The sequence below is a fragment of the Oratosquilla oratoria genome, chromosome 15, assembly GCF_046742065.1.
Source record: "Oratosquilla oratoria isolate Oo_2021 chromosome 15, ASM4674206v1, whole genome shotgun sequence".
In the NCBI taxonomy this organism is placed as follows: Eukaryota; Metazoa; Arthropoda; class Malacostraca; order Stomatopoda; family Squillidae; genus Oratosquilla; species Oratosquilla oratoria.
Genome location: NC_134791.1, coordinates 6029139 through 6056014, shown reverse-complemented (window position 1 = coordinate 6056014; position 26876 = coordinate 6029139). Strand labels below are relative to the sequence as shown.

General features: G+C 42.5%; 1 protein-coding gene across 1 annotated transcript; it reads left to right on the top strand.

Moving 5' to 3' along the window:
- Positions 1-59: 59 nt before the first annotated feature.
- Positions 60-23147, top strand: betaCOP (coatomer subunit beta). Its single transcript, XM_076198508.1, has 17 exons — positions 60-202; positions 4391-4513; positions 5435-5664; positions 6259-6428; positions 10000-10207; positions 10948-11085; positions 11213-11405; positions 12480-12582; positions 13228-13390; positions 14004-14115; positions 16887-17079; positions 17670-17777; positions 17904-18057; positions 20137-20686; positions 21836-21981; positions 22208-22450; positions 22819-23147. Exons 2-17 carry the CDS (start codon positions 4423-4425, stop codon positions 22888-22890), a joined length of 2874 nt encoding a protein of 957 aa, XP_076054623.1. The 5' UTR covers positions 60-202; positions 4391-4422; the 3' UTR covers positions 22891-23147.
- Positions 23148-26876: the final 3729 nt, after the last annotated feature.

Here is a 26876-nt window from a genome sequence, read left to right as displayed (position 1 = left end):
CTTGATACTAATCGTTAATCATTAGTTTTAAAAAATACTAGCGACTGTAGCTAGCGCTTTCGCTTGGCAAGGTTGACGTACGACGGTTGTCGGTGTTGACGTGTCGGTGGCCAATGTGTCAACCAGGTCCTGAACTCGAAAGAAAACAATATTCATAAGGCCTGTATTTGAATATATCGAAAATAAATTTGTGCATGATTTGGTAAGATATGTAAATATTAAGGATTACGAAATATTTTTATGGTCGGAATAATGTAATTTTATGATGCCAAGGATGAAATATTGTATGCCACATCATGATCATGATATGATCATGATGATTATACCTGGATGCCTATTACTGTTACTTACTTGTTACTTGTTACTTGTTATTTGGGAGTTCTAGGCCCCGCTCCACCAGCATCGGTGCTCTGCAGGGCCTCCATTGATGTTATCAAACACTATAGTCACTTCTAATACACAAATCATCCATGTCATAACACTCGGTGAACAAATGTGTCTTCAAATTTTTATTGAAAATGGCACAGTTTCTACTCATTTTGACATTTAGTGGTAGCTCATTAAAAAGTCTTGGCGCACATCTTTCAAACGCTCGAAAACCCATTACCAAATTACTTCTTGGCTCATTCAACCTATATTGTTCATCACCATGCCGAAGCCCCATAGTAGTATCCACTTGAAAATCGTTGAGAAGACTCCTTAGATATTCTGGTTTTCCATATTTCAAGGCTCGAAAAGTCAGAAGACATCTTGAAAACTATCCGCGCCTTTATTGGTAGCCAGTGTAATTCCATGAGTACTGGAGTTACTCTCTCACGAGGTGCAAGACCTCTGAGTAATCTCACAGCTCTGTTCATAACATACTGTAGTTTCCGAAGCCGATATTTTGGTAAGCCAAAGTAAAGAGAGTTGCAATAATCTAGTCTACTTATAACATAATTATGAAGAAGCATCTTTACAGTATCCTCATCCAAATATTTTCTCACAAAACCAATATTCCTCAAATGATATCCAGCAACTTTCACCACTTTATTGATTTGAGCTTCAAAAGAGAGATTTTCATCCAATAGAACACCCAAATCCTTAACAGCACTTCTTCCATCCAACGTACTATCCAATATCCGCAGACTCCTAGTACCTAATCTTCTGAGACTCATTTTCTTTCCCACAATCAACACCTCAGTTTTATTCAGATTCAATTTGAGTTGTTTTCCATCCATCCATGATTTGACGTCAGACAAGACAGTTTCCAGTTTCTCTTCAGCATCATTAACATCAGACATAGACATGTAGAATTGGGTATCATCCGCAAACAATTTGAAATTGACACCATGCCGCAATAGCAATTCAGATAATCCTATGGTGTATATACAGAAAAGAACAGGACCAAGTACGCTTCCTTGAGGAACTCCTCTCTGCAGAGATCTTTTCTTAGAATAGGATTTTCCAATCTGTACACAATACGTTCTGTTCATCAGATAGCTTTCTAAGTAAGCCAGTGCATTTCCCTCTATACCGCAACTCTGCAAATCATCCAAAAGAATGCTATGCACTACTGTATCGAATGCAGCACTCAAATCAAGCATAATTAGGACACTGCACTTTCCCTCGTCCATCTTTACTATTAAATCATTCACCACAGTACATAGCGTAGTTTCGGTGGAGTACAACCGTCGATATGCGGACTGATCATCCGGTATTGCATTTATCTCATTTAGATGAGTCCATAACTGATCCAAGATTACATTCTCAATAACCTTTGAAACAAAAGTCAAGTTCGATACAGGTCTATATGAGCCCAGACTCTGAGGATCAAGGTCACCTTTAACAATAGCTAATTTCTCACTCTCTGGGAAAATGTTATTTACTAAACTTAGATTAACAATCTGCAGGAAAACATGTAGAATATCTTCAATATTCTGACTGTGCATTATTTCTGACATTGGAAATGGATCAGTTCCACAATGTGTCTTTTTCACTCTGTGTATAATATCTTTCACTTTAGACAAGTCTATCTCGTGGAAGTTAAGTAATCTCTTCTCCGATGCTCGAGCAAATCGATGGCCAAAAACAGTTTCATCTTCAGAAAAACTGTCCACTATGTGCATTATTTTATCATCAAAGAAATCCAAAAATTTATTAGCCAGTACTTCATCCGAATAACCCTCAGGGAGCTTTGACTTCTTTTTATTTCCAGTCAAATTATTTAGAATAAGATATAATTTATTCATATCTGACCTGGCGTCCATAACCTTTGTAGAATAGTACTGTTTTTTTCTCTGAAATATGAGTCTATTTTCTTTATTTCTGGCGTTCTTTTAATCCTTTCTGGCATTATCAGTGCGTAATCTCCTCCACACCCTCTCTTTTTTAGTTTTATCCTTCTTTGCTGCCAATATCTCACCATTAAACCATGGAGCACTATCTTTGACAATAATATCTTTTTCAACTACTGGACAAAAAGCCTCATATTCCTCCTTTGAAATACTTGTATATTGTGACAGTATACATCCTACACAATTTTCTTTCCTTTGTAAGCTATGATGACAATTTTCCGTCTTCACTAAATCTAATCTGCTTTTTATTTTTTCAATAAACAAATTTGGATCAAAATTTACTTTTAACCGAAAACTTATCCTCTTTTTTAATTTACCAACATTTTCAGAGTACAAAACAAATCTAACCACTTTATGAATAGGAGAAATACTGCAGACTTCATCAACACAGACATCTCTTAAGAGAGCATGTCTTTCATCACCAAAAACTAGGTCCAGCATATGTCCAGTGCTAGATGTAACCTCTGTTACCTTGTTAACAAAGTCTAAACCATTCATCATCTCAATGAATTCAACAGCATTATGATCTGCTATATCATCAACCCATAAGTTGAAGTCTCCCATTATAAAAACATTTCTGCTAACTGTATCCACAGTCTCAAGATATAATCTGAAATCAATGAGAAAGGTTGCAATATCAGCATTAGGGGGTCTATAAACAACTATGAAAACAAACTTCTGCCCACCTAGTTCTCCACTGACTTGGATATGTTCAAAGCTAATGCATGACTCAGTATTGTCTTCCTTTACTTTGTGAAAAACTTTAGAAATGAAAACACCAACCCCTCCACCCTTCCTATCAGCTCTAGGCTTATGGAGAAATGTATGTGTATCAGGAGTCATTTCTTGAATTATTGCCATATCATATTTACTCAGCCATGTTTCAGCCAATGACAATATATCTAAACCTCCATCATTAATCATATTTCGAACATCATGTGTCTTATTTCCAACAGATTGAATATTTATAAACGCTCCTCTCAAAATATTTACATTTGCCTCCATTTAATAACCGTTTTCTGTAATGCTTCTAATTTTCTCTTGCTCCTCAAGGAGAACTTCACAAAGTCTTCCATCACTCACAACATGGCCTACATCTGCCTTCTTAAACCTTATACAATTTATGCACTGCACTCTATCAGCCTCACAGTTCCTTGTGCTATGTTCTCCTGCACATTTACCACAGACTGGAGGTTCTTGCTTCTGCATAGCACTACATTTCTGAGCTACATGGCCAATTCTTTGACAGTGATAACATATGGTTGCCATGTATCTATCTCTAACAAAGTATACGCCCCAATCTAACTTCAACCTATCGTGGTTCACATGAATCAGCCTTCTTATCTCAGGATCACATCTAATAATATAGTGCTGAGTACCACCTGAGGCAGGCTTACAGAAAAGGAGCTCCAACTTTGACTTAGCATCATCCACCCGCTGCAAATATTCGTTTTTGTCAATCAAGACATCAATGATCCCTCCAGCAGCAGCTTCCTCCTTATTTACGTTACATATCATAATTTTGGGCATAAGCTTCCTCACTGCCCTAGTCTTCACCTTAGAAAAAGCATTAAGTTTCGATGCAGCTTCATCTCTCTTTGATTCATCCTCAAAGTTCAGGACAACATCACCCTTCTGTGTAAATCTTGAGTCAACTATCTGAGTACCCTCTAAGATCTTAACCATCTCCTTCTTATTATCCTTCATCTTTACATTTTCATCAGTTGACTGAACTACCAATAAATTCTTCTTCTCTGTGTTCTTCTTCCTTTTGACCACCTCAGTCCAAGGTTGTTTCATCACTGCCGACTCAGTAGACACAGAGGCACTGACTTCCTCTAATACTTTAGTTACCTCTTTCAACTTGCCAGACAATACCATCTGATTACATATTAATATACTTAGTGTTCTACCGATAAATGATGTGTTTTCACTCGTTTATTTCACCAAGTCGAAGATGTGTACATAATGGCTTTGAATGTGTAGTAAAACGTTGCATGTATATACAAGCTGGCGATTTTCGAGGTTGACATTTTATTTATATAATTTTTCAGTTCGCCATAGAATTTGTAAATACGGGAGCACGATGGGAAGTTTGGAACAACCCTGTTACACGCTGATTCAAGCGCCTGGGGATTCAGAGCAACCATCGGAGCTGCAGCTGAGAAATGATTTAGGTTGGTAGCAACTTGTTTTCCATTCACAACAAAGTAATGTCGTAGCACGTTGGTAAAATTATACTAATGACCCACTTTCTCGGAAGAACAGGTTAAAGCAAAAAGATCCATATATTTCTATCACAATCTGTGATCCTCTTCATCTGCTGAAGAGGATCACAGATAGTGATCGAATGTATACGGATCTTTTTACATTCGCCTATTCTCCAAAAGTGGGTCATTAGTATAATTGTTTTCCATTGTTGAAGAGGACTTTGGTTTTGGATAATAATGCCATTATTAATGGTGGTATCTGTCAACACTATATGCTTCCCCCCCACCCCCCACCCACCCTCTATGCTCATGTTGTTTACATGCTAAGATTAATTACCAACAGTCTATGTTGTCACCAGTGGTGAAATTTAGGCGGTTCTTGGAATTCCATTAACTTCACAAACCTGTTTTTAAAAATTAGCTTATTCCTTATAGTTATACAGACTATAAAATAAATATTATAGTCTGTACAATACAGCCTAAGTGATCTCTGCATCCTACTAGCCTAGTGAGAGAACCTTTTGTTAAAAGCTTTGTAATCCCACCACTTATCACAGAAATTGCAAGTCTCGCAAGACAGATGTGATGCAATAGATGGATTGTTCAAAACTGCAAATTAGCTAATTTTAAATATGCAGGGGAGTTATTTGTGTGCTAAATATAACTAAATAAAACACTAATAATTTGTGTTATCACTAAAACTGCAGATTGTCTAAATTGGGATTGATGGCACAATTATGTTATATTTTATTGTATTGAGTGGGAGTGATTTCTATGCCTTTTTCTTTTTGGCTACTCCCCCGTGTAAGGGGGAAAAAGCCTTTGATATATGTATGTATTTTAATTTATTTTTATATATTTATTAATTTTTATTCCCCCAACCTCCAGAAAATGGGGACATACCAGTGAAGACCTCTGCCTTGAAGAAGACGATTCAGTTGATTCTGAGTGGTGAACGCTTGCCGGGCATCCTCATGACAGTGATCCGATTTGTTATGCCCTTGGAAGATCACACTATCAAGAAGCTTCTCCTCGTATTTTGGGAAATTGTGCCAAAGACCACGACCGATGGCAAGCTGCTGCAGGAGATGATTCTTGTGTGTGATGCCTATAGAAAGGTAAGATGATGTGTGTGTGTGTGATTCATCTTTCCGTGTTCCTTACAATATTTTTACTTCTGTAGTATATATACTTTCTGTATCTCCTTTACTGTATTCCCTTGATGATGTCTTAAATAGACGAAAACATTCAGACTACATTTCTTATTTACCCGTGGTTTTTTCTGTAAATTATATTCACGTGTCATTTGTGAAATACTGCAATATATATATATATTATTTGGGGCCTATGTCAACTAGCTGTTAGAATTTGTCACTGAGAGTTGTAGAAGAGGAGCAGTTCCCACTTTTTACTACCATGAACAGACGTACCCCAGTACATTTCCACCCTTCCTTTGTCAACCCTGTCATATGTAGTCTCCAACTCCATGAAAGCTGGAAAAGAAAAATGTACATAAAACTGCAATGGAAAAAAAATATCTTGCAGATAACCCCCCCTTTCTTCTTTTTCTCTTCCTTCTCCTCCTCTTCTGCTTCTTCTCGTGACTGTTTCTTTTAGTAAAACGCTGAATGATTAAGAAATGTAATTTGGAAATACCATACCATTTTAATGTGCTGCAAAACTTAGTGCTCCAATTTTTCCCCAATTTGTAGGATCTCTCCCACCCAAACGAATTCATCCGTGGTTCAACGCTGAGATTCTTATGTAAGCTGAAAGAGCCAGAGTTGTTGGAGCCACTCATGCCTACCATCAGGACCTGTCTGGAGCATCGTCACTCCTACGTCCGGCGTAATGCAGTTCTTGCCATCTTTACCATTTACAAGTGAGTTTTATCATAACCCCACACCCATTTATTCCTAACATTATATTGTGTAAAGATGTACCCAAGGCAGTAGGCAAGATGCAGGGATGACCCGTCATCCAGGAGGAGCCAAGTAAAGAGGGAGGGGTGAATGGGTGTGGAGCATGTGGGGATGAAATGGATGGGAGTGGATTTATACCTTTTGACTTTGGCTTTTGAGTGTAAGTTTGGGAGTGTAAGTGGGAGGTTATCAGGAGTGAAGAGAGGGTGAGGGAGGGAAGGGGTGTCTATTCTAGTAAGTGAAGAGATAGATAAACGTGTAGTGGAGTGGAAGGAGGTTTCCTCAAGGATAATGTGGATGAAGGTGAAACTGGGGAGGGAGATGTGGGTCTTTGTAAGTGCATATGGGCCTGGCAGTGAGAAGAGTGTAGAAGAAAGGGAGGCCTTTTGGATAGATTTAAATGAGTGCATAGATGATTTAGGGAGAAATGTCAATGTAATAGTACTGGGAGACCTTAATGCTAGGGTAGGAAATGGTCCAATTGATGGAGTGGTTGGGAAATGTGGAGTTCCAGGAAAGAATCGTAGTGGAGAGTTGATGGTGGAAATGTGTCTAGAAAGAGAGTTGATGATAGCAAATACAGTGTTTCGGAAGAAAGTCAAGCATAAGTACACGTGGGAGAGGGTGATGGATGGAAGGGTGGTAGATAGAGCGTTGATGGATTATGTAGTGGTAAATAGGACTATGGTAGGAAGAGTTAAGGATGTACATGTGCAAAGGGGAGAGGGTGGGGGAATACCAGGTCATTTTTTGGTGGAAGGTAAGTTGAGAGTGGAGGATAGATGGAGAAAGAGGAAAGGGACAAAAGGTAGGGAGGTGCTTAGAGTGAACTCTTTAAATGAAAAGAAAAAGGAGAAGGAGTACAAGAAGAAGCTGAAGGAGGAGTGGGAGGGAGTGAAGGATAGAGTAGAGCTAGGTGTGGAGGAGGAATGGGGATGGTTCAAGGAGGGAGTCACAAAGTGTGCAAGGATGGTGTGTGGAACAAGAAGGACAGGAGGAAATAGAAGGAAGGGTAGTGAATGGTGGGATGAGGAAACAAAGAAGGTTGTAGAAGAGAAGAAGCAAGCTTTCAAAGATTGGTTACAAAATAGGACGAGGGAGTCGTATGAGAGGTACAAAGAGAAGTAAAGCAAAAGGTAAAGGAGGCAAAGAGGAGAGCAGATGTGAAGTGGGGTAAGAGTATGACAGAAAATTTTGAAAGTAATAAAAAGATGTTTTGGAAAGAAATTAAGAGAGGAAGAGGAGGTGAATCAAGTAGAGAAGAAAAGGTAAAAGGTGCAGATGGAGAGATGATAATGGAAGAGAAGGCAGTAAGGGGAAGATGGGCAGAATATTTTAGGGAGTTGCTAAATGTGAAGGAGGATAGGGAGGGAAAGATAGTTGCAGTGGGAAATGCTAAGAAAATGAGAGTGATGAGTGAGGAAAATGGAGGAGAAATAAGGAAGGATGAAGTGAAGGCAGTTGCTAAGATGATGAAAGCAGGTAAGGCACCTGGTCTGGATGGATGCCATGCAGAATGTCTAAAAAAAAAGGAGGTACGGTGATGGTGGACTGGCTGGTGAGGTTATTTAATGTTTGCTGGAGATAGGGTAGAGTGCCGGAGGACTGGAGGAGTGCCTGTATAGTTCCACTTTACAAGGGAAAAGGGGACAAGTGTGAATGTAGTAGTTTCAGAGGGATTAGCTTGTTAAGTGTAGTTGGGAAGGCTTATGGGAGGATCTTGAGAGGATTAGGAGAGGAACAGAGGGAGTAATTGGTGAGGAACAGTGTAGATTTAGGATGGGTAGAGGTTGTGTAGATCAGATCTTTGTGGTAAGACAAATATGTGAGAAAGTTATAGGAAAGGGGAAGGATGTTTTTTGGGCTTTTATGGATCTGGAAAAGGCTTACGATAGGGTAGACATAAAGGCACTGTGGGAGGTTATGCAGATATATGGGATAGGAGGAAAGCTTCTAGGAGCTGTCAAGAGTTTTTATGAGAGTAGTAGAGCTTGTGTCAGGATTAAAAATGGAGAGTGTGTGTGGTTCAAGGTAAAGGTGGGACTTCGTCAAGGATGCGTTATATTGCCTTGGCTGTTCAACTTATACATGGATGGGGTAGTGCAAGAGGTAAATGCAAGGGTAGTGGGTCAGGGATTGGAGATGGTTAAAGAAAATGGAGAAAAGTGGGAGGTGAGCCAGCTGTTGTTTGCTGACGACACTGCGCTTGTGGCAGGATCGGAGGAGGGACTGAGGAAGTTGGTGACAGAGTTTGGGAGAGTATGTGATAGAAGAAAGCTAAAGATAAATGTGGGTAAAAGTAAGGTGATGAGATGTACAAGGGATGAAAGTGGCAGTAGACTGGAAGTGAGCATTAAGGGAGAGCGACTGGAGGAAGTGGATAGTTTTAGATACTTGGGTGCAAATGTGGCAGGAAAAGGTGGAGGTTGAATGTAGATTGAGAGAAGCGAGTAAATGCCTTGGTGGATTGAAGAGTGTAATGAGGAATAGACATTTGGGAATGGATGCTAAGAGGAGACTGTATGAAGGAGTGATTGTGCCAACAGCACTGTATGGGGCAGAAACATGGAACATAAGAGAGGAAGAGAGAAGGAGTTTGAATGTGTTTGAGATGAGGTGTCTGAGAAGTATGATGGGGGTTACTAGGCTAGATAGAGTGAGAAATGAGGAGGTGAGGAGAAGAACGGGGGTGGAAAGGGAGTTGGGAGATAGGGTTGATGAAAGAGTATTAGGATGGTTTGGACACATGGAAAGAATGAGTGAAGAAAGACTAGTAAAAGAGGTATGGAAGGCAGATGTGGAGAGTGTGAACATGAGGGGACGTCCTAGGATGAGGTGGATGGATGGGGTGAAGGGGGCTTTGGGGAAGAGGGGAATGTCTGTTGAGGAAGGATGGGAGAGGACAGAAGACAGGGGTGAATGGAGAATGGTTGTATATGGATGATATGATGCATGAGGTGGAATGGGCAGGGGGATGGGGGGTGAGGTAGTATGTGTGAGCAAAATTTGACGCAGCCCGAAGGGATTTCTCCCCGTCTTCTCCTTTTATGCATGGGAGGACAGAGAGGGGGGGTCGCCGATTTAATGAAGCGGCCTTGCTGTGGATGTGCTGTGTCTTGCGACACTGCTTCTGACCCAGGGCAGTGGACAAAGTGCAGGGATGACCCGTCATCCAGGAGGTGCTAAGATAAGAGGGAGGGGTGTGGAGTGTATTCAGGGATGGAGTGGGTGGGAATGATTTTATGCCTTTTCCTTTTTGGCTACCTCCCTTGTAAGGGAGGAAAAAGCCTTGGTATATGTATGACTTAGGCTACCTCCCATGTAGGGGTGGGAAAGGCCTTTGGTATATGTATGTTAAGATAACTTAGGTCATGAAATGTATTTTATTCTTTTATTATTATTATTGTTATCTTTTTCTCTCTCTCTCTTCTCTCTCTCTCTCTCTCTCTCCCCCCCTCATTGTACAGTATAGAAAATATATGCAATTGAGCCCATCAATGTTGGCATTATATTTGATTATTTTCTTTCAAGGAACTTTGATTTCTTGATCCCGGATGCACCAGAACTGATTTCCAACTTCCTGGAGGGTGAGCAAGACATGTCGTGCAAGCGAAATGCCTTCATGATGCTCATTCATGTGGACCAAGAACGTGCCCTGACCTACTTGTCCACCTGCATTGACCAGGTCAACTCGTTTGGGGACATCCTTCAGCTCGTCATTGTAGAACTTATTTACAAGGTAAAGGGCTCTTTTCCTAAGTGCCAACGAGGATACATTTATTATTGTTATTATTATTATTATTATTATTATATATATATATATAATTTTTGTGTGTGTGTGTGTGTGTTGCAAGGCAGAGGTGGAAGGAGTGAACATGAAGGGGCAACCAAGGATGAGATGGATGGGGTAAAAGGGGCATTGGGAAAGAGGGAAATATCTGTTAGGAGAGGACAGAAGATAGGGGTGAATGGAGAATGGTAATGTATGGATGATGCTGTGATGCATGAGGGGGAGTGGGTGGGAAATGGAGGGTGAGGGAGTATGTGTGAAAAATAAATTGACATACCCTGAAGGGATTTCTCCCGTCTTCTCCATTTCTGCATGAGGGGACAGAAAGGGGGTTGCTGATAATGAGGCAGCCTTGCTGTGGATGTGCTGTGTCTTGCAACACTGCTTGTGACCCAGGGCAGTGGGCAAGATGCAGGGGTGACCTGTCATCCAAGAGGAGCCAAGATAAGAGGGAGGGAGTGGGGATGAAATGGGTGGGAGTGGATTTTATGCCTTTATTTTTTGGCCACCTCCCTTGTAAGGGGGAAAAAGCCTTTAGTATGTGTATTTTTTATGCTGACAAATATGCTTAATGGAGAAAGTTTCTTTTGGAGATGACTAAAGAGAGTCACTTCAGGCATAACAGAGAAAAGTGGTGGTCATATTGTCTTGCTAATTGCTTCCATTGCTTTATTCCTCTGCAAAAACAGGTTTGTCATACAAATCCCAGTGAAAGGGCAAGATTCATCCGTTGCATCTACAATCTCCTCAACTCGAGTAGTCCTGCTGTGAGGTACGAGGCTGCGGGTACTCTTGTCACCCTGTCTTCAGCACCGTCAGCTATCAAGGTATAAGAACAGTTTGGAATCTTTTTTTTTTTTTTTCGATTTGAGCATACATTACAAAATGTGTTTTTACCAGTACTTTATGTAACAAGCAGTGCCTAGTAAAACTTGTGTAAAACTGTCTTTTCAGGCTGCCGCAAATTGCTACATTGAACTGATTGTGAAGGAGAGTGACAACAATGTGAAACTGATCGTCTTAGATCGTCTGATGGCCCTGAAGGACACACCACAGCATGAGAAGGTTTTGCAGGAATTGGCCATGGATATTCTCCGCATCTTGGCTACGCCTGATCTGGAAGTGAGGAAGAAGACCCTAAACCTTGGTAATGACATAGATTAATGTTCGGTTTTATTTAAAAGTTCTTCATGTAATAACACAAACACACTCTTCTTTCTTGGCACATTACACAAGCACAGACGATTGACCGGAGAAAATGGAGTCATCATAGTACTCAAACATTGCAGTAATATACACTTGTACCTCTGGATGCCCACTGGCTGAGCGGGTTAGGGTGTCGTTACTTGCGGTGAAGGTCAAGATAATGACGATTCGAATCCTGCTCGGGACAAGTTGAACTAAGGACATGGTTCATTAAATTCCACATTACAAAGTCCACTGTAAGGGGCACTGTCCTAGACTCCCAATAGGGGGAAGTTTGTGACATTAAACCAAATCAATCTTTATACCAAAAGGCTTCTTCCCCCTTATAAGGAAGGTAACTTGCCATTACATGCACCCATTCCACTCCCAACCATCACCCTTTTATCCTGTTTCCACGTGGATGACGGGTCATATGTTCCGCACCCACTGCCCAGGTCAGAAGCAATGTAGCAAGACACAGCACATCTGCAGCAGGGCCCCACCATGCTTACATACATATACCAAAGGCTTTTTTCCCCCTTATAATGGAGGTAGCCAAGAAACAAAGGCATAAAAATCACTCCCACCCGTTCCATCCCTATCACACTCCACTTCCCCTCCCTCTTATCATGGCACCTCCTGGATAACGGTTCATCGCTACATGTTGGAACTAGGAGTTCCACCGTGCTTGGATCACAAAATAAACATTCCACCAAATCCCACCTGACTCCCGTAGACATCAAGCTTGAGAAACCTCTCCCATAACAAACCTAACCTAACCTAACCTTCAGGCCATTACCCATTATGGAAACTATATCAACACAGAATGGGCTTGGCCAACAACTGACAGTGTTCCAGATACAATTGACACACACAAGATACAGAATACTTCAACCTACCCAACCCCTTTCTTACAACATCCAAACGTGTAGTGTGGGCTCATGCTTCAACTTTGCCAAGTGGCCTATTTTGTAAATATCTCAACCTGGGATTTTATGGTTTTATGCAAATGTTTGATTATGGTTTTTAATTGCAGCTTTGGAGTTGGTGACAATGCGGACAGTGTCGGAAACTGTGGAGGTGTTGAAGAAGGAAGTGGGGAAGACCCATAATACTGTGGAACATGAGGACACTGGCAAGTAAGTACACACGGTTCTTTGGCAAAATTTATTAACATACCTAGTGGGAGGTGGTGGGAGCTCATGGTGTTGTATTGTGATCATATATCTATTGTAAATTGTCATAGTTCATGGTATGAGTTTAATCAGTTTCCTTTTTCCTTTTTATTTTGAACCACACTCTCATTTGTTTTTGTTTTTTGTCACCATATTCAGAATGTAGCCCCAAAGCAATCACCGACACAGATGACCCAGCATGGCAACACCAAAGCTCACTTAGACAAATTGGAACAGTGGTAAACACACACACACGCCACACACACTCTCTCACACTCACATTCACACAGTCGTAAAACAAACTCTCAAAAGCCACCCTAGCACAACTGCAATTAGACCACCATCCAGCACCAATACAAACCAACACAAAATAGACCTGACCACGAAAACAAACGGACCCAGGTGCAACCATCTCAGGGAAGACACGGAATGCCTCACGTGCACTGCCCCACGCAAGCCATACCCCAGACAACAACACAATATTTCTTCTCTGAGTGACTGGTGGGCCAATCCAGTGGCTGTTGCTGGTTACTGGGGAGTCATGTGTCTTCCACAAGAGACATCTGGGGGAATATGTTGATACTAACTCCAGATTCTTCTATCTCTTAGGTACCGTCAGTTGCTGGTGCGAACCTTGCATTCTGTTAGCATTAAATTCCCAGACGTGGCTGCCAACGTCATACCGATCCTGATGGACTTCTTGTCCGACAATAACGAATTGGCTGCTACAGATGTGCTGGTGTTTGTGAGGGAGGCTATTCAGAAGTTTGAGGTAAGATCTGTATAATTTCTTGCATCCTCATCCCCCATTCCTCCAATCAAATCAGCAATTTGTTTCAAAACTAGGTAGTAATAAATTTCAATGCTCTCTCTCTCTCTCTCTCTGAGACAAAATAATCTTTGAATACAAAATATACATAGGATTTCCTGTTGCTTTATAGTTCCTTTAACCAGAAAGGGCTGTTTACAGAAAGCCTCAGAATGTACATTTTGAATAAATGTTGTTGCCCAAAGTTTCATCAACAAAACAGTCAACTCTTTGAACATTAAATATTAAAGAATGAGGGAACAGTATTTTTACAAAGGAGTCTGAAGCATGCCAACAGGAGACCTTTTGGTCCATAATTATGTCGGATGCAAAAAAAAATATAAATATACCAAGACTTTTTCCCCCTTACAAGGGAGGTGGCCAAAAAGAAAAAGGCATAAAACCATTCCTACCCATTCTATCCCTAAATACACTAAAAAATATATAATGATAAATAAATAAATAGAATTTATAATAATATGAATAATACACAAGATGTTTCTTGTAATGTTGTATATTTTTATTCCTATGGTGAGTTTTGCATTTGAAGTATCATAACAATGATGGTTCCTTGCAGACTCTTCGACCTCTGATCATAGACCGGCTACAGAGTGCTTTGCCCACAATTCGGTCAGTCAATGTGTATTGCCACACTCTTTGGATCTTGGGTGAATACTCAACATCTGCAGGTAAGTGCACTGGAAATAGGTTGCATAACATTCAGTAGCGATAAACCTTGTTAGATTCTGTGTAACAAGATTGAAAATGCTTTTTCCCCCTTACAAGGGAGGTAGCAAAAAACAAACTTTACAAAACAATTAATGCATTTTGCCAACACTAGAAAAAAGAATTTAGTGTTGAACAAATGCATAAATTGTTTTGTAAAGTTTTAAGTGTCTTTCCTTTTCATTATAGAATTGCACCTCTTGTGCTTTAGCATGTACCTTCCCATCCACCACCCATTCCTCCCAACTCATCTTAGCTCCTCATGAATAATGGATCATCCTTGCATCTTGCCCACTGCCCTGGGTCAGAAACAATGTAGCAAGACACAGTACATCCACAGCAAGGCCGCTTCACTTCCCCACTCTGTCCCCACATGCAGAAAAAGAGAAGACTGGGAGAAATCTCTTTGAGCTGTGTCAAAATATCATTCAAACATAAGCCCCCCCCCATACCCCAGCCCTCCCTTCCTTGCATAACTGTATCATCCATACACAGCCACTCTCCACTCATCCCTAAACACCTCACCTTTCATCCATTTGGGTTCCTCCGTTCTACTTACATACATACATATACCAAGGCTTTTTTCCCCCTTACAAGGGAGGTAGCCAAAAAAGGAAAAGGCATAAAATCATTCCCACCCATTCCATCCCTGAATACACTCCACACCCCTCCACCCTCCCTCTTATCTTAGCACGTCCTGGATGACGGGTCATCCATGCACCTTGTCCACTGCCCCGGGTCAGAAGCAGTGTCGCAAGACACAGCACATCCACAGCAAGGCCGGTTCGTTAAATTGGCGACCCCCCCTCTCCGTCCCCCCATGCATAAAAGGAGAAGACAGGGGAGAAATCCCTTCGGGCTGCGTCAAAAGTTTGCTCACACATACTACCTCAACCCCCATCCCCCCGCCCATTCCACCTCATGCATCACAACATCATCCATATACAACCATTCTCCATTCACCCCTGTCTTCTGTCCTCTCCCATCCTTCCTCAACAGACATTCCCCTCTTCCCCAAAGCCCCCTTCACCCCATCCATCCACTTCATCCTAGGACGTCCCCTCATGTTCACTCCCTCCACATCTGCCTTCCATACCTCTTTTACTAGTCTTTCTTCACGCATTCTTTCCATGTGTCCAAACCATCCTACTCTTTCATCAACCCTATCTCCCAACTCCCTTTCCACCCCTGTTCTCCTCCTCACCTCCTCATTTCTCGCACTATCTAGCCTAGTAACCCCCATCATACTTCTCAGACACCTCATCTCAAACACATTCAAACTCCTCTCTTCCTCTCTTATGTTCCATGTTTCTGCCCCATACAGTGCTGTTGGCACAATCACTCCTTCATACAGTCTCCTCTTAGCATCCATTCCCGAATGTCTATTCCTCATTACACACTTTAATCCACCAAGGCATTTACTCGCTTCTCTCAATCTACATTCTACCTCCACCTTCACTCCACCTTTTCCTGCCACATTTGCACCCAAGTATCTAAAACTATCCACTTCCTCCAGTCACTCTCCCTTAATGCTCACTTCCAGTCTACTGCCACTTTCACCCCTTGTACATCTCATCACCTTACTTTTACCCACATTTATCTTTAGCTTTCTTCTATCACATACTCTCCCAAACTCTGTCACCAACTTCCTCAATCCCTCCTCTGATCCTGCCACAAGTGCAGTGTCATCCGCAAACAACAGCTGACTCACCTCCCACTTTTCTCCATTTTCTTTAACCATCTCCAATCCCTGACCCACTACCCTTGCATTTACCTCTTGCACTACCCCATCCATGTACAAGTTGAACAGCCAGGGCGACATAACGCATCCTTGACGAAGTCCCACCTTTACCTCGAACCACTCACTCTCTCCATTTCTGATCCTGACACAAGCTCTACTACTCACATAAAAACTCTTGACAGCTCCCAGAAGCTTTCCTCCTATCCCATATATCTGCATAACCTCCCACAGTGCCTTTCTGTCTACCCTATCGTAAGCCTTTTCCAGATCCATAAAAGCCCAAAAAACATCCTTCCCCTTTCCTATAGCTTTCTCACATCTGTCTTACCACAAAGATCTGATCTACACAACCTCTACCTGTCCTAAATCCACACTGTTCCTCTCCTAATCCTCTCAATCAAGATCCTCCCATAAGCCTTCCCAACTACACTTAACAAGCTAATCTCTCTGAAACTACTACATTCACACTTGTCCCCTTTTCCCTTGTAAAATGGAACTATACAGGCACTCTACCCTCTCTCCAGCAAACATTAAATAACCTCACCAGCCAGTCCACCATCACTGTACCTCCTTTTTTTAGACATTCTGCATGGCATCCATCCAGACCAGGTGCCTTACCTGCTTTCATCATCTTAACTGCCTTCACTTCATCCTTCCTTATTTCTCCTCCATTTTCCTCACTCACCACGGTCATTTTCTTAGCCTCCTCCGTTCTGCCTACTTTAAATTCCAACAAAAAATTGATCAAGTTTTACTGCTCAAGAATGAGATAATAGTGTAATGCAACATTTCTCAACCAGGGTTCTGCAAAAGGTTATTGTAATATAGATGTCATCCTATCTAATCTATTATTACAATGAAAATAAAATGAGAGATATGGTACACATTTTTTGCATTGGGGTTCCATCAGACATGCAATTTATTTCAAAGGTTATGCAAGAGTAAAAGGTTGAGAAACACTGGTCAAATGGATGGTATTTCTACATTCCACAGGTGATATTCACGGCGTCATCGCGGGAATCAAAGGAACGTTGGGAGAGCTGCCACTGGTTGATGATGAGATGCGGAGGACAGCCGGAGAAATGGGGGAAGAAGGTGCAGCAACATCAGAAAAGGAGAAATTGTCATCAAAGCTGATTACGGCTGATGGAACCTATGCCTCCCAGTCAGCCTTCTCCACAACAAAGTATGAAATCTGTTTTGTGTAAATTAGAATATACTTCCTACTCAGGTAGTGCAAAAAAAAATAATAATGATAATTGTATAATTTCCTTACTTTGTTGTATTCAGCAATGGATTAGTATCCATTGATACAAAAAATTAAGTATCTTTTAAGACCCAGCTTTAGGAGGTAACAAATAGTTTGGCAATATTTTTTTTGCATATGCCAAGGGCTTTTTCCCCCTTACAAGGGAGGTAGCCAGGTATAAATCCTTTCACCCCTATCTTGTCTTCTCCCTTCCTTCCTCAACAGACATTCCTCTCATTCCCAATGTCCTCTTTACCCCATCCATCCATCTCATCTTTGGTTGTCCCTCTCATGTTCACTCCCTCCATCTCTGCCTTCCACATCTCTTTTATTAATCTTTCTTCATTCATTCTTTCCATCTGTCTGAACCATTCCAGTACTCTTTCATTAATCCCATCTTCCAACTTCCTTTCCACCCCCAATCTCCTCGTCACCTGCTTATTTCTCGCTCTATCCAGCCTAGTAACCCCTACCATACTTCTCAGTCAATATTTCTTGAATAGAAATTAATTTTTGAACTACTGCAGGTCAAGTGCAAAGGGAGATGAACGACCACCTCTGCGCAAGTACCTCCTTGATGGGTACTTCTACCTTGGCAGTGTTCTTGCCAACACACTTGTGAAGCTGACATTTAGGTGAGTATTCAGGTCTTACCCAGCTGTATTTACGCAATTGTAATGCACAGTATGTTGAAAGATACTCTTACATCTGGTCTTCATTTGTCAAAAGGTTAATTTACCTAACATGGATTCATTATGCAGGTATTTCATGATGGAGAAAGACTTGAAGAAACAGAATTCATTTGCTGCCGAAGCCATGTTGATTATTTCCTCGATTGTTCATCTTGGCAAGTCTGGGCTGCCTCAGAAGAGCATGACGGATGATGACTTCGACCGTATGATGCTCTGCCTCCAGGTATGTAATATATGCATACATCCCTTGTACATACATACATATACCAAGGCTTTTTCCCCCTTACATGGGAGGTAGCCAAAAAGGGAAAGGCATAAAATCATTCCCACCCATTCCGTCCCTGAATACACTCCGCACCCCTCCACCCTCCCTCTTATCTTAGCACCTCTCCACCCTCCCTCTTATCTTAGCACCTCTCCACCCTCCCTCTTATCTTAGCACCTCTCCACCCTCCCTCTTATCTTAGCACCTCTCCACCCTCCCTCTTATCTTAGCACCTCCTGGATGATGGGTCATCCCTGCACCTTGTCCACTGCCCTGGGTCAGAAGCAGTGTCGCAAGACACAGCAAGGCCGCTTCATTAAATCGGCGACCCCCTTGTAAGGGGGGAAAAGCCTTTGGTATATGTATGTTTAGGGAGCTCATTGGCTGAGCAGGTTGGGGTGTTATTACTTGCGGCAAAGGTCGAGGTGATGGTGGTTTGAATCCTGCCACCAGCGAAGTTGAACCAAGGGCATGGTTCATTAAATTCCATGCTACAAAGTCCTCTGTGAGGGGCACCATCCTAGCCTTCCGATGGGAGGGAGCTTGTGACGTTAAACCATATCATTATCATCATATGTATGTTTGCATACATCTGTACCAAAGGGTTTTTCCACCAAAGAAGGGCCAGGTTGTCTTCCACAGCAAGTGGCCTTTCTGTGGATGTGCTGTGTTTTGCTACATTGACTCTGACCCAGGGCAGAAGGCGAGATACAGGGATGACCCGTCATCCATGAGGAGCTAAGATGAGAGTGAGGAAAGGGTTGGGAGTGGGTATGTGCCTTTTGACTAGGCTATCCCCCATGTAAGTGGGAAAAACCCTTGGTATATAGATAGACACTGCTTCTGACCCAGGGCAGTGGACAAGTTTCAGGGATGACCCGTCATCCAGGAGGTCATCATCATATCTTGTCGCACCAGAACCGTGTCCATATAAGGGCAGTTTCATTTGCTTCCCTAAGGTCTTGGTCGGAGCAATGGGGACTCAATGGACATTCCCGGAGGACGTGGACCATCATCTGTACTTCGCCACATGGAGGTGCTTAGATAAGAGGGAGGGTGGAGGGATGTGGAGTGTTTTCAGGGATGGAATGGGTGGGAATGATTGTATGCCATTTCGGCTACCTCCCTTGTAAGGGGAAAAAAGCCTAGGTATATGTATGTATGTATATAGATAGACAAGTTATCTTTCTTAATATGGGAGTGCACCATAGGTTATCACAAGGATAGGCTCTTTAGAGACATTAGACAAGGTTCATATCTTAATCAAGGGGCTACATCTCCACAGTCTGACTTCCATTTTTAAATTAGTTTGAAGTAGATATAAAAAGTGTACTTCCACACAGGTAACAGAACAGTACATATATTGTACAGTGGTACCTCAAAACTTGATTTATTCAAGGAGGCCATTTGAAATTTAAAGCTTTTGATTGAAGTTGAACATTAATGCAACATGCAGTACAAAGAATTTTTTAGTCTTCTTGGGTATCTACTTATCAAAGTGTATGCATAGAAGACAGGACTAAAAATGTGTGCTAGAGGATTAAGTTAGGGATTGATAGTAAAACAAATATTTCAGATTAATTTCTTAGTATTTTGTTGGGAATATAGAGGAGCCAGGCCTTAACTGATAGATGTGTGGCTTTTTCACTCTTACAAGCAAGGTAGCCAAAGTTACCACCCCTCCCTCACTCTCATCTTGGTTCCTCCTGGATGACAGGTCATCCATGCATCTTGCCCACTGCCCTGGGTCAGCAGCAATGCAGCATTACATAGCACATCCAGAGCAAGGCTGCTGCATTTAATCTAAGGATTACAAAGGCAGAGCATGCCGACAGGAAACCTTTAGATCCATAACTAGGTTGGATGCGAAAAAAATGATAATAAATAAAAAGAATAAGTAAAAATTATAATAATAATCAATGACTCCCCACCCCTGTTTGTCATCTCATGCAGTAACATGGTTGTGTGTCAAAATATTCACACACAACCACTCCCTAACCACCCACCATTGACTGATAACTTTATTATTATTCATAGGTCCTGAGTGAACGCACACCTAGTGTGGCCAGCATCTTCACCACGGACTGCCGCAGTGCACTGTCCCGCATGCTGACAGCAAAGGGTGAAGAGGAGGAGAGGCTCCGTCAGGATAAGGCCCACAACAAAGTGATCGAACATGTGGACGACCATATTGGATTCAGTCACCTGACCAAGGGCAACGATCCCTCGTCTACCGAGAACATGTTCGAGCTGTCCATGTCGATGGCCGTAGGCGGAGGCAAGAAGGAAGGCGTTGACCTTAGTGCCAGCAAACTGAGCAAGGTGACTCAGCTGACGGGCTTCAGCGACCCAGTGTACGCAGAAGCTTACGTGCACATCAACCAGTATGACATCGTCCTGGACGTGCTCATCGTCAACCAGACGGGCGACACCCTCCAGAACCTCACCCTGGAGCTGGCCACTCTCGGAGACCTCAAGCTGGTGGAGAAGCCCCAGCCAGTCGTGCTGGCTCCTCACGACTTCTGCAACATTAAGGCCAACGTCAAGGTTGCCTCCACAGAGAATGGATTCATTTTTGGCAATATTGGTTCGTATCTTTTCCTATGTTGCTGCTTTAATTGACAAAGGTTTTCTTGCTCTTGCCTAAACACTGGGCAGGGGATAGGGAATGACCATCGTCCACAGTTGAGACACATGTACCCACTATCCCCCTCCCATTCCACCACCCTTTCCTCCCTCTCATCTTAGCACCTTGTGGACAACAGGTCATCCCTGTATCCCACACACTGCCCTGGGTCAGAAGCAATGCAGCAAAACAAATTACATTCCTCCCTTTACCTTAGCTTTTCATGGATGAAAGGTGCATGTATGTAAAAGAAATTATTAGGGAGTTAGTGGTGAAGGATTGGTAGGAGGGTGGGCTGGGGGGGGAATGACTGAGGATGGGGGGTATTGAGTAGGAGCAGGGTGTCTGTTGAGCAAGGAAGGAAGAGGGTGAGAGATGGGGATGAGTGAAGGGTGGCTGTGTGTAGTGATACTGTTATGCAAGAAAGGGAGGGATGGTGGGGTGTCACTGATTGCTGTGGATGTATTGTCTTGCTACATTGCTTCTGACCCAGGGCAGTGGGTGGGATACAGAGATGACCCATCATCCATGAGGAGCTAAGATGAGAAAGGGGAAGGGGTGGTGGAGGGGAATGGAATGGGTGAGAGTAGGTACATGCCTCTGATTTGGCTACCTCCCTTACAAGGGGGAAGAAAAGCTCTTGGTATATAAATATACCAAGGACTTTTCCCCCCTTCCTGGATGATGGGTCATCCCTGCATCTTGCCCAGCAATGCCACTTGATTTAATCTGCATTCCTCCCCCTCGTGCAGAAAAAGAGAAGATGGAGAAAATAATTTTTTCCCAAGGCCCCATCCATCCTCACTCTCCCGTGTCCAAACTACCCCAACACTCTCACAAACCACACTGTCAAACTCCCCCATACAGTGCTGTTGGCACAATCATCTCCTCCCAGCCTGCTGCCACTTTCTCCCCATACACATCTCATCACCCTACTTCTACCCACATTTATCTTCCAACTTCCTTCTTTCATACACCCTCCCAAACTCTGCCACCAAACCACCCCCCCCTGATGGAGATGAAACTCACTCGCCAAATGGCATATTTGAAATATTGAATTGAGAAGGATGCAGGTTCATAGTGACAGTCCACTTGTTTTTCTACTTGCAGTGTATGATGTGAAGGGTTCTACAAGTGACCGTAATGTAGTTATCCTTAATGACATCCATGTTGACATTATGGACTATATTGTCCCAGCATCTTGCACAGATCTTGAGTTCCGTCAGATGTGGCTTGAATTTGAGTGGGAGAACAAGGTAAGTATACTATGATGCTGACATCAGTATCTTGATTATATATTTTTTGTAGTTGTACACGAGTGGATTTTGTGTTTTATTACTCATACTAAGAGAATGAGTAATATAGCAGTGACTTCATATTTTATGTGAGTAGTGTGATGAATCATACATATGGCAGCCAATGCTGCACACGAGAATTTGACTCTTACCAAAGTGGTTAATCAAGGTCTTCTCTTCACCCCAGGTGACAGTTAACACCCATATGACTGAGCTGAAAGGGTACCTGGAGTACTTATGCAAATCTACAAACATGAAGTGTCTTACACCTGACAAAGCTCTTGGTGGGATGGGAGATTACATGGCAGCCAATTTGTACTCCCGATCCGTGTTTGGAGAGGATGCCCTGGCTAACCTCTCCATAGAGAAGCCCATTGATAATGCAGATGCACCAGTTACAGGACATATTCGTATCCGATCAAAGAGCCAGGTAAGCAAATATACTTGCAATGTAAGCTTTACTGGAAAGTTTTCAATATCATTGGGTAGTTATCTGGGAGAATCTAGTGGTCTGGGCAGGTGACAGTTTGGTGTTGCACAGGTGTAGTTACTGTGGAGAAGACAAAGGGAAGTCCTCTTCAATTGTTCCATCTTATCCTTATCCTTTCCTGTTCTCACTCTCCTTATATTCAGTGACCCCCTCTCTCCTCCATTCCCCATATTTAATGTCATGTGTATTATGTACTTGAAAAATTGTAATGAGCAAAATGTCATACTATTAGAGGCTCTGTCCTCACGTGGTGTTTATTTAGATATTTTGAAATGTTGCCATAAACTAACTTGAATATTCCTTTGCAGGGAATGGCAATCAGTTTTGGAGACAAGATCAACAAGGTTCAGAAGGCAACCTTGAAGTCTGTTGGTGCTTAGCTGTAAAATTGAAATTAGTTTTAATTCTATTTGAAGAGATTTTATAATTACTCTTAAGTATTGTTACGGGATAGGAATAGTAACTGCATAACCCAGTGGCAATCTGTTTGAGACAAGATGAACAAGGTGCAGAGGCAACCTCAAAATCTGGATCTGTATAGTGAAGTTAATTTTAATCTTATTGTTACGGGATAAGCATAGTTACTGCATAACCCAGTGGAAGGCCATGTTTTCAGAATATATATATATAAAATAAATTTGCTTTTTATTTGCCCCTTTTATATTGTGGTGGTGCAAGAAGTATTGGAAATGGTTAAGAACATGGAGGAAATGAGAGATGAGCTGGTTGTTGTAGCAAGATGGGAGGAAGCTTGTGACTGAGTTTGGAAATGTTGAAGATAGACATTTGGGAAAGATGAGTGTCTGCATGGAAGGGAATAGATGGGGGGGTTAAGAGGGATTTCTCATCTATGCATGAAGAGACAGAGGGGTTGGGATTTGGCCAATTAAATGAAGTGACCTTACTGTAGATGTACTACATCTTACTACATTGCTTTGATCTAGGGCAGTGGGAGAGATGATGGCCCATCATCCAGGAGGAGCAAAGAAAAGAGGGAGGGAGGGGTGGTGAATGGGAGTGGATTTGTGCTACTGACTTTGGCTACCTCCTTTGTAAGGGGGCAAAATCCCTTGGTATATGTGGATGGGGTGGTGAGAGGCAAGGGTAATGGGCCGAGGATCGGAGATGGTTCAAGAAAATTAAGAAATATGGGAGATAAGCCAGTTGTTTGCTGATGACATTGCGCTTGTACCAGGATCAGAGGAGGGATTAACCTTCAATACAAGTCAAATATTCTTGGGCAGCTGCCTGATGATGCATCACAACACTTGCATTATAAAATATAAACTTACAGCAGTATTATCTGATCTATTTCACTGAATATCAATAACCACAGGAAATATGATCAATCCAGTTCACAGAATACGGTGTTACTCAGCTACAACTACAAAATAAATATAACCAAGATGCTGACACAGGTATTTTCATGACTCCTACGTAGGCATCATCATATAGAAGAGGTTAAGTTAGATGGTGACAGAGTTTGGGAGGGTGTGCAGGCAAATAAAGGTGGGGAGGTGGGTTGTTCTGGGCCAGAGGATGGTGGCAAATTGTAGGGGAGTATTGGGGGAGGGCTGGAGTAAGTGGATAGCTTTAGGTACTTTGGGGAGTGGAAGTGGAGATGGGGTGTGGATTGGGCAAGGCAGGTGGGTGCCTTGGGAGATTGAAAAGTGTAATTAGGGATAGACATTTGGGAGTGGATACTGGGAGGAGGTTGTACAAGGGGATGCTTGTGCACACAGCACCATGTGGGGCAGAAGCATGGAACGTGAGAGAGGAAGAGTTTAAATGTCTTCAAGATGAAATGCTTTTAAAGTGTGGTGGGGATTGCTGGGATGGATAAAATGAGGAGCAGGGGTGAAAAGGGAGCTAGGGTTGATGAAATGGTTTGGACACAGAAAGAACGAGTGAAGAAAGATTAGTAAAAGATGTGGAAGGTGGGGGTGGAGAGAGTAAGCATGAGGGGGTGATCAGGGATTAGGTGGATGTATGGGGTGGAAGAGGTATTGGGGAGGAGGGGGGTGGGTGGAGAGTGGTTTTGTGTGGATGATGCTGTGATGCATGGAAGGGAGTAGGTGGGTGATGGAGGGGGTATTTACCTAATTGTAGTATACAGGAAAGGTGCAAAGCTCACTGGGTCCTGTCTCCTATTCTAATTTCATATCACCTAGATGGAGTGAGGGAGCATGTGTGAATGATATTTTGATACAGCCCAAAGGTCTTTCTTCCCATCTTCTCTTTTTCTGCATGAAGGGATATAGAGGAGTTGCTGATTGGATGACGTGGCCTTGCTATAGGTGTGCTGTGTCTTGCTGCATTGCTTCTGACCCAGGGCAGTGGGTGAGATGCAGGGGTGACCAGTCATCCAAGAGGAACCAAGAAGAGAGGGAGGGAGGGGTGGTGGGTGGGAGTGAAGTACATAGGGATGAAATGGGTGGGAGCGGATTTATCCTTTTGACTTAGGCTACCTCCCTTGTAAGTGGCAAAAAGCATTTGGTATATATACGTATAAAGTATTTGTTTGAATAGAAAGGTAAAGAGAAACAAGAACCACACTGGCATTACTGCACTTGGGTTACGGCTAAAACTATACTTGCACAACACAGGCCTAGACACAAACCAACTACCCCTAAATGCTGAACATGTCATTGTACACTGTTCTCACTCCATTCTGTGATTGCACCAACCTCCACAAAACATATCCTCTTCCTTTTCCACACTTCCCATCTAGTGGCATCCAGTCAGTAACAATCCATACCTCATCAGTCCCTCTCACCCAACGTACCTTTTGTCTTGCTGCAGAGATTCTGGTGGAAAAGGTCAAAGTTGCGGGATGGTTTGGGCAAATGAAAGGAGTGAACATTGGCAAGGGAGGTAGCCAAAAAAAACAAAGGCATAGGTAAATAAATGGGGCTTTGGATGCAAGAGGCAGGTGTGAGAGGAGAATGGTTGTGAATAGATGAGGAAGAGCAAAAATCAACCTAGAGCCTCAAATCCGACTGGGGCCCCACATGTACGTACCTCACGTGTCTTTGTTCACAACTCCACCTGGGGTAAGTTTGGGCCAATTCGGCAGACTCAAAGATTTCTGTCAAAATCCGTAGTTCATTTCCTTAGGGCTATTTGGGCCACTCGCTCTGATTTGGCAATTATATCACTTACTGGTCCCAGTCCATGAGGCCTCCAGCAGATCTCACCTGGACATGTGTGCCTGTGGGTCCAAGGGTCCTCACATTTACCCTCCAGTCCCCTGTGTACAACTCACTCCTTCTGGGACAAGTTTGGGTGAAATTGGCCAACCTGACGATTTTGGTCAAAATCCATAGGGCTTTTTGGGGTAATTTTGGCCACTTACCCCGATTTGACTCACCCATAGCTCCAGGTCCACAAAACTTCCTGTGGATCTGACTTGGAAAAACAAAAATCCAGCCACCAGAGCTTCAAATTTTGCTGGACCCCATGCATACACATTTGGGTCCAAGGTTCTTCAGTGTCCTATTTACAACTCTCTCCCTCTGGGCCAGATCACAAGACCTGACAATTTCACTCAAAATCTGACAATTTCACTAGGAAAATGAACTAGACCTGGAGTATTAATATTAGTCCTGTTTCTACTCCCATTACTTGGCATATTTTGGCCACAGGTCTTCTGCAAGAGAGACCAGGAGTAACAGATTGATTAATCAATCTTGGACCAGTATTATTTTCAAGTTACCTGTATTCAGGTTCTCTTCATTACGAGTCAAATTCTTGTGTGCAGCACTGGATGCATGATGTACAATGGCTGATGCATCATACTTGTTATAAAATAGTCACTGCTGCATTACTCATTCTTTCACTGAGTAATAATACATACATATACCATGGGCTTTTTTCACCTTACAAGGGAGGTAGCCAAAAAAACAAAGGCATAAAATCCACTCCCATCCACCTCACCCCCCCTCCCAACTCAGCCCCTTCCAGATGTCAGGCCATATGTAATAATAAATACAGGAAATATGATCAAGCCAGTTCACAGATTTCAGTGGGTTACTCGACTACAACTACAAAATATAATCAAGACCAACACCGGCATCCTTGTATACCCACTCGCACCTCATGATGCCTACATAGGCATCATCATATGGAAGAGATTAGAGGCTTCTTTCCTGTATATTTTATAGTACACTTAAAAACAGGTCTTGGAGTCTGACTCTGTCCCTACTACCTAATTACAAAGGGCTTTTTCCCCCTTACTAGGGAGGTAGCAAAGTCAAAAGGCATATACCCACTCCACTCCCATCCACCACCCTTTACCGCCATCTCATCTTAGCTCCTCATGGATGACGGTTGTGAAAAGCATTGGTGGAGTGGGTGAACTTGCAGG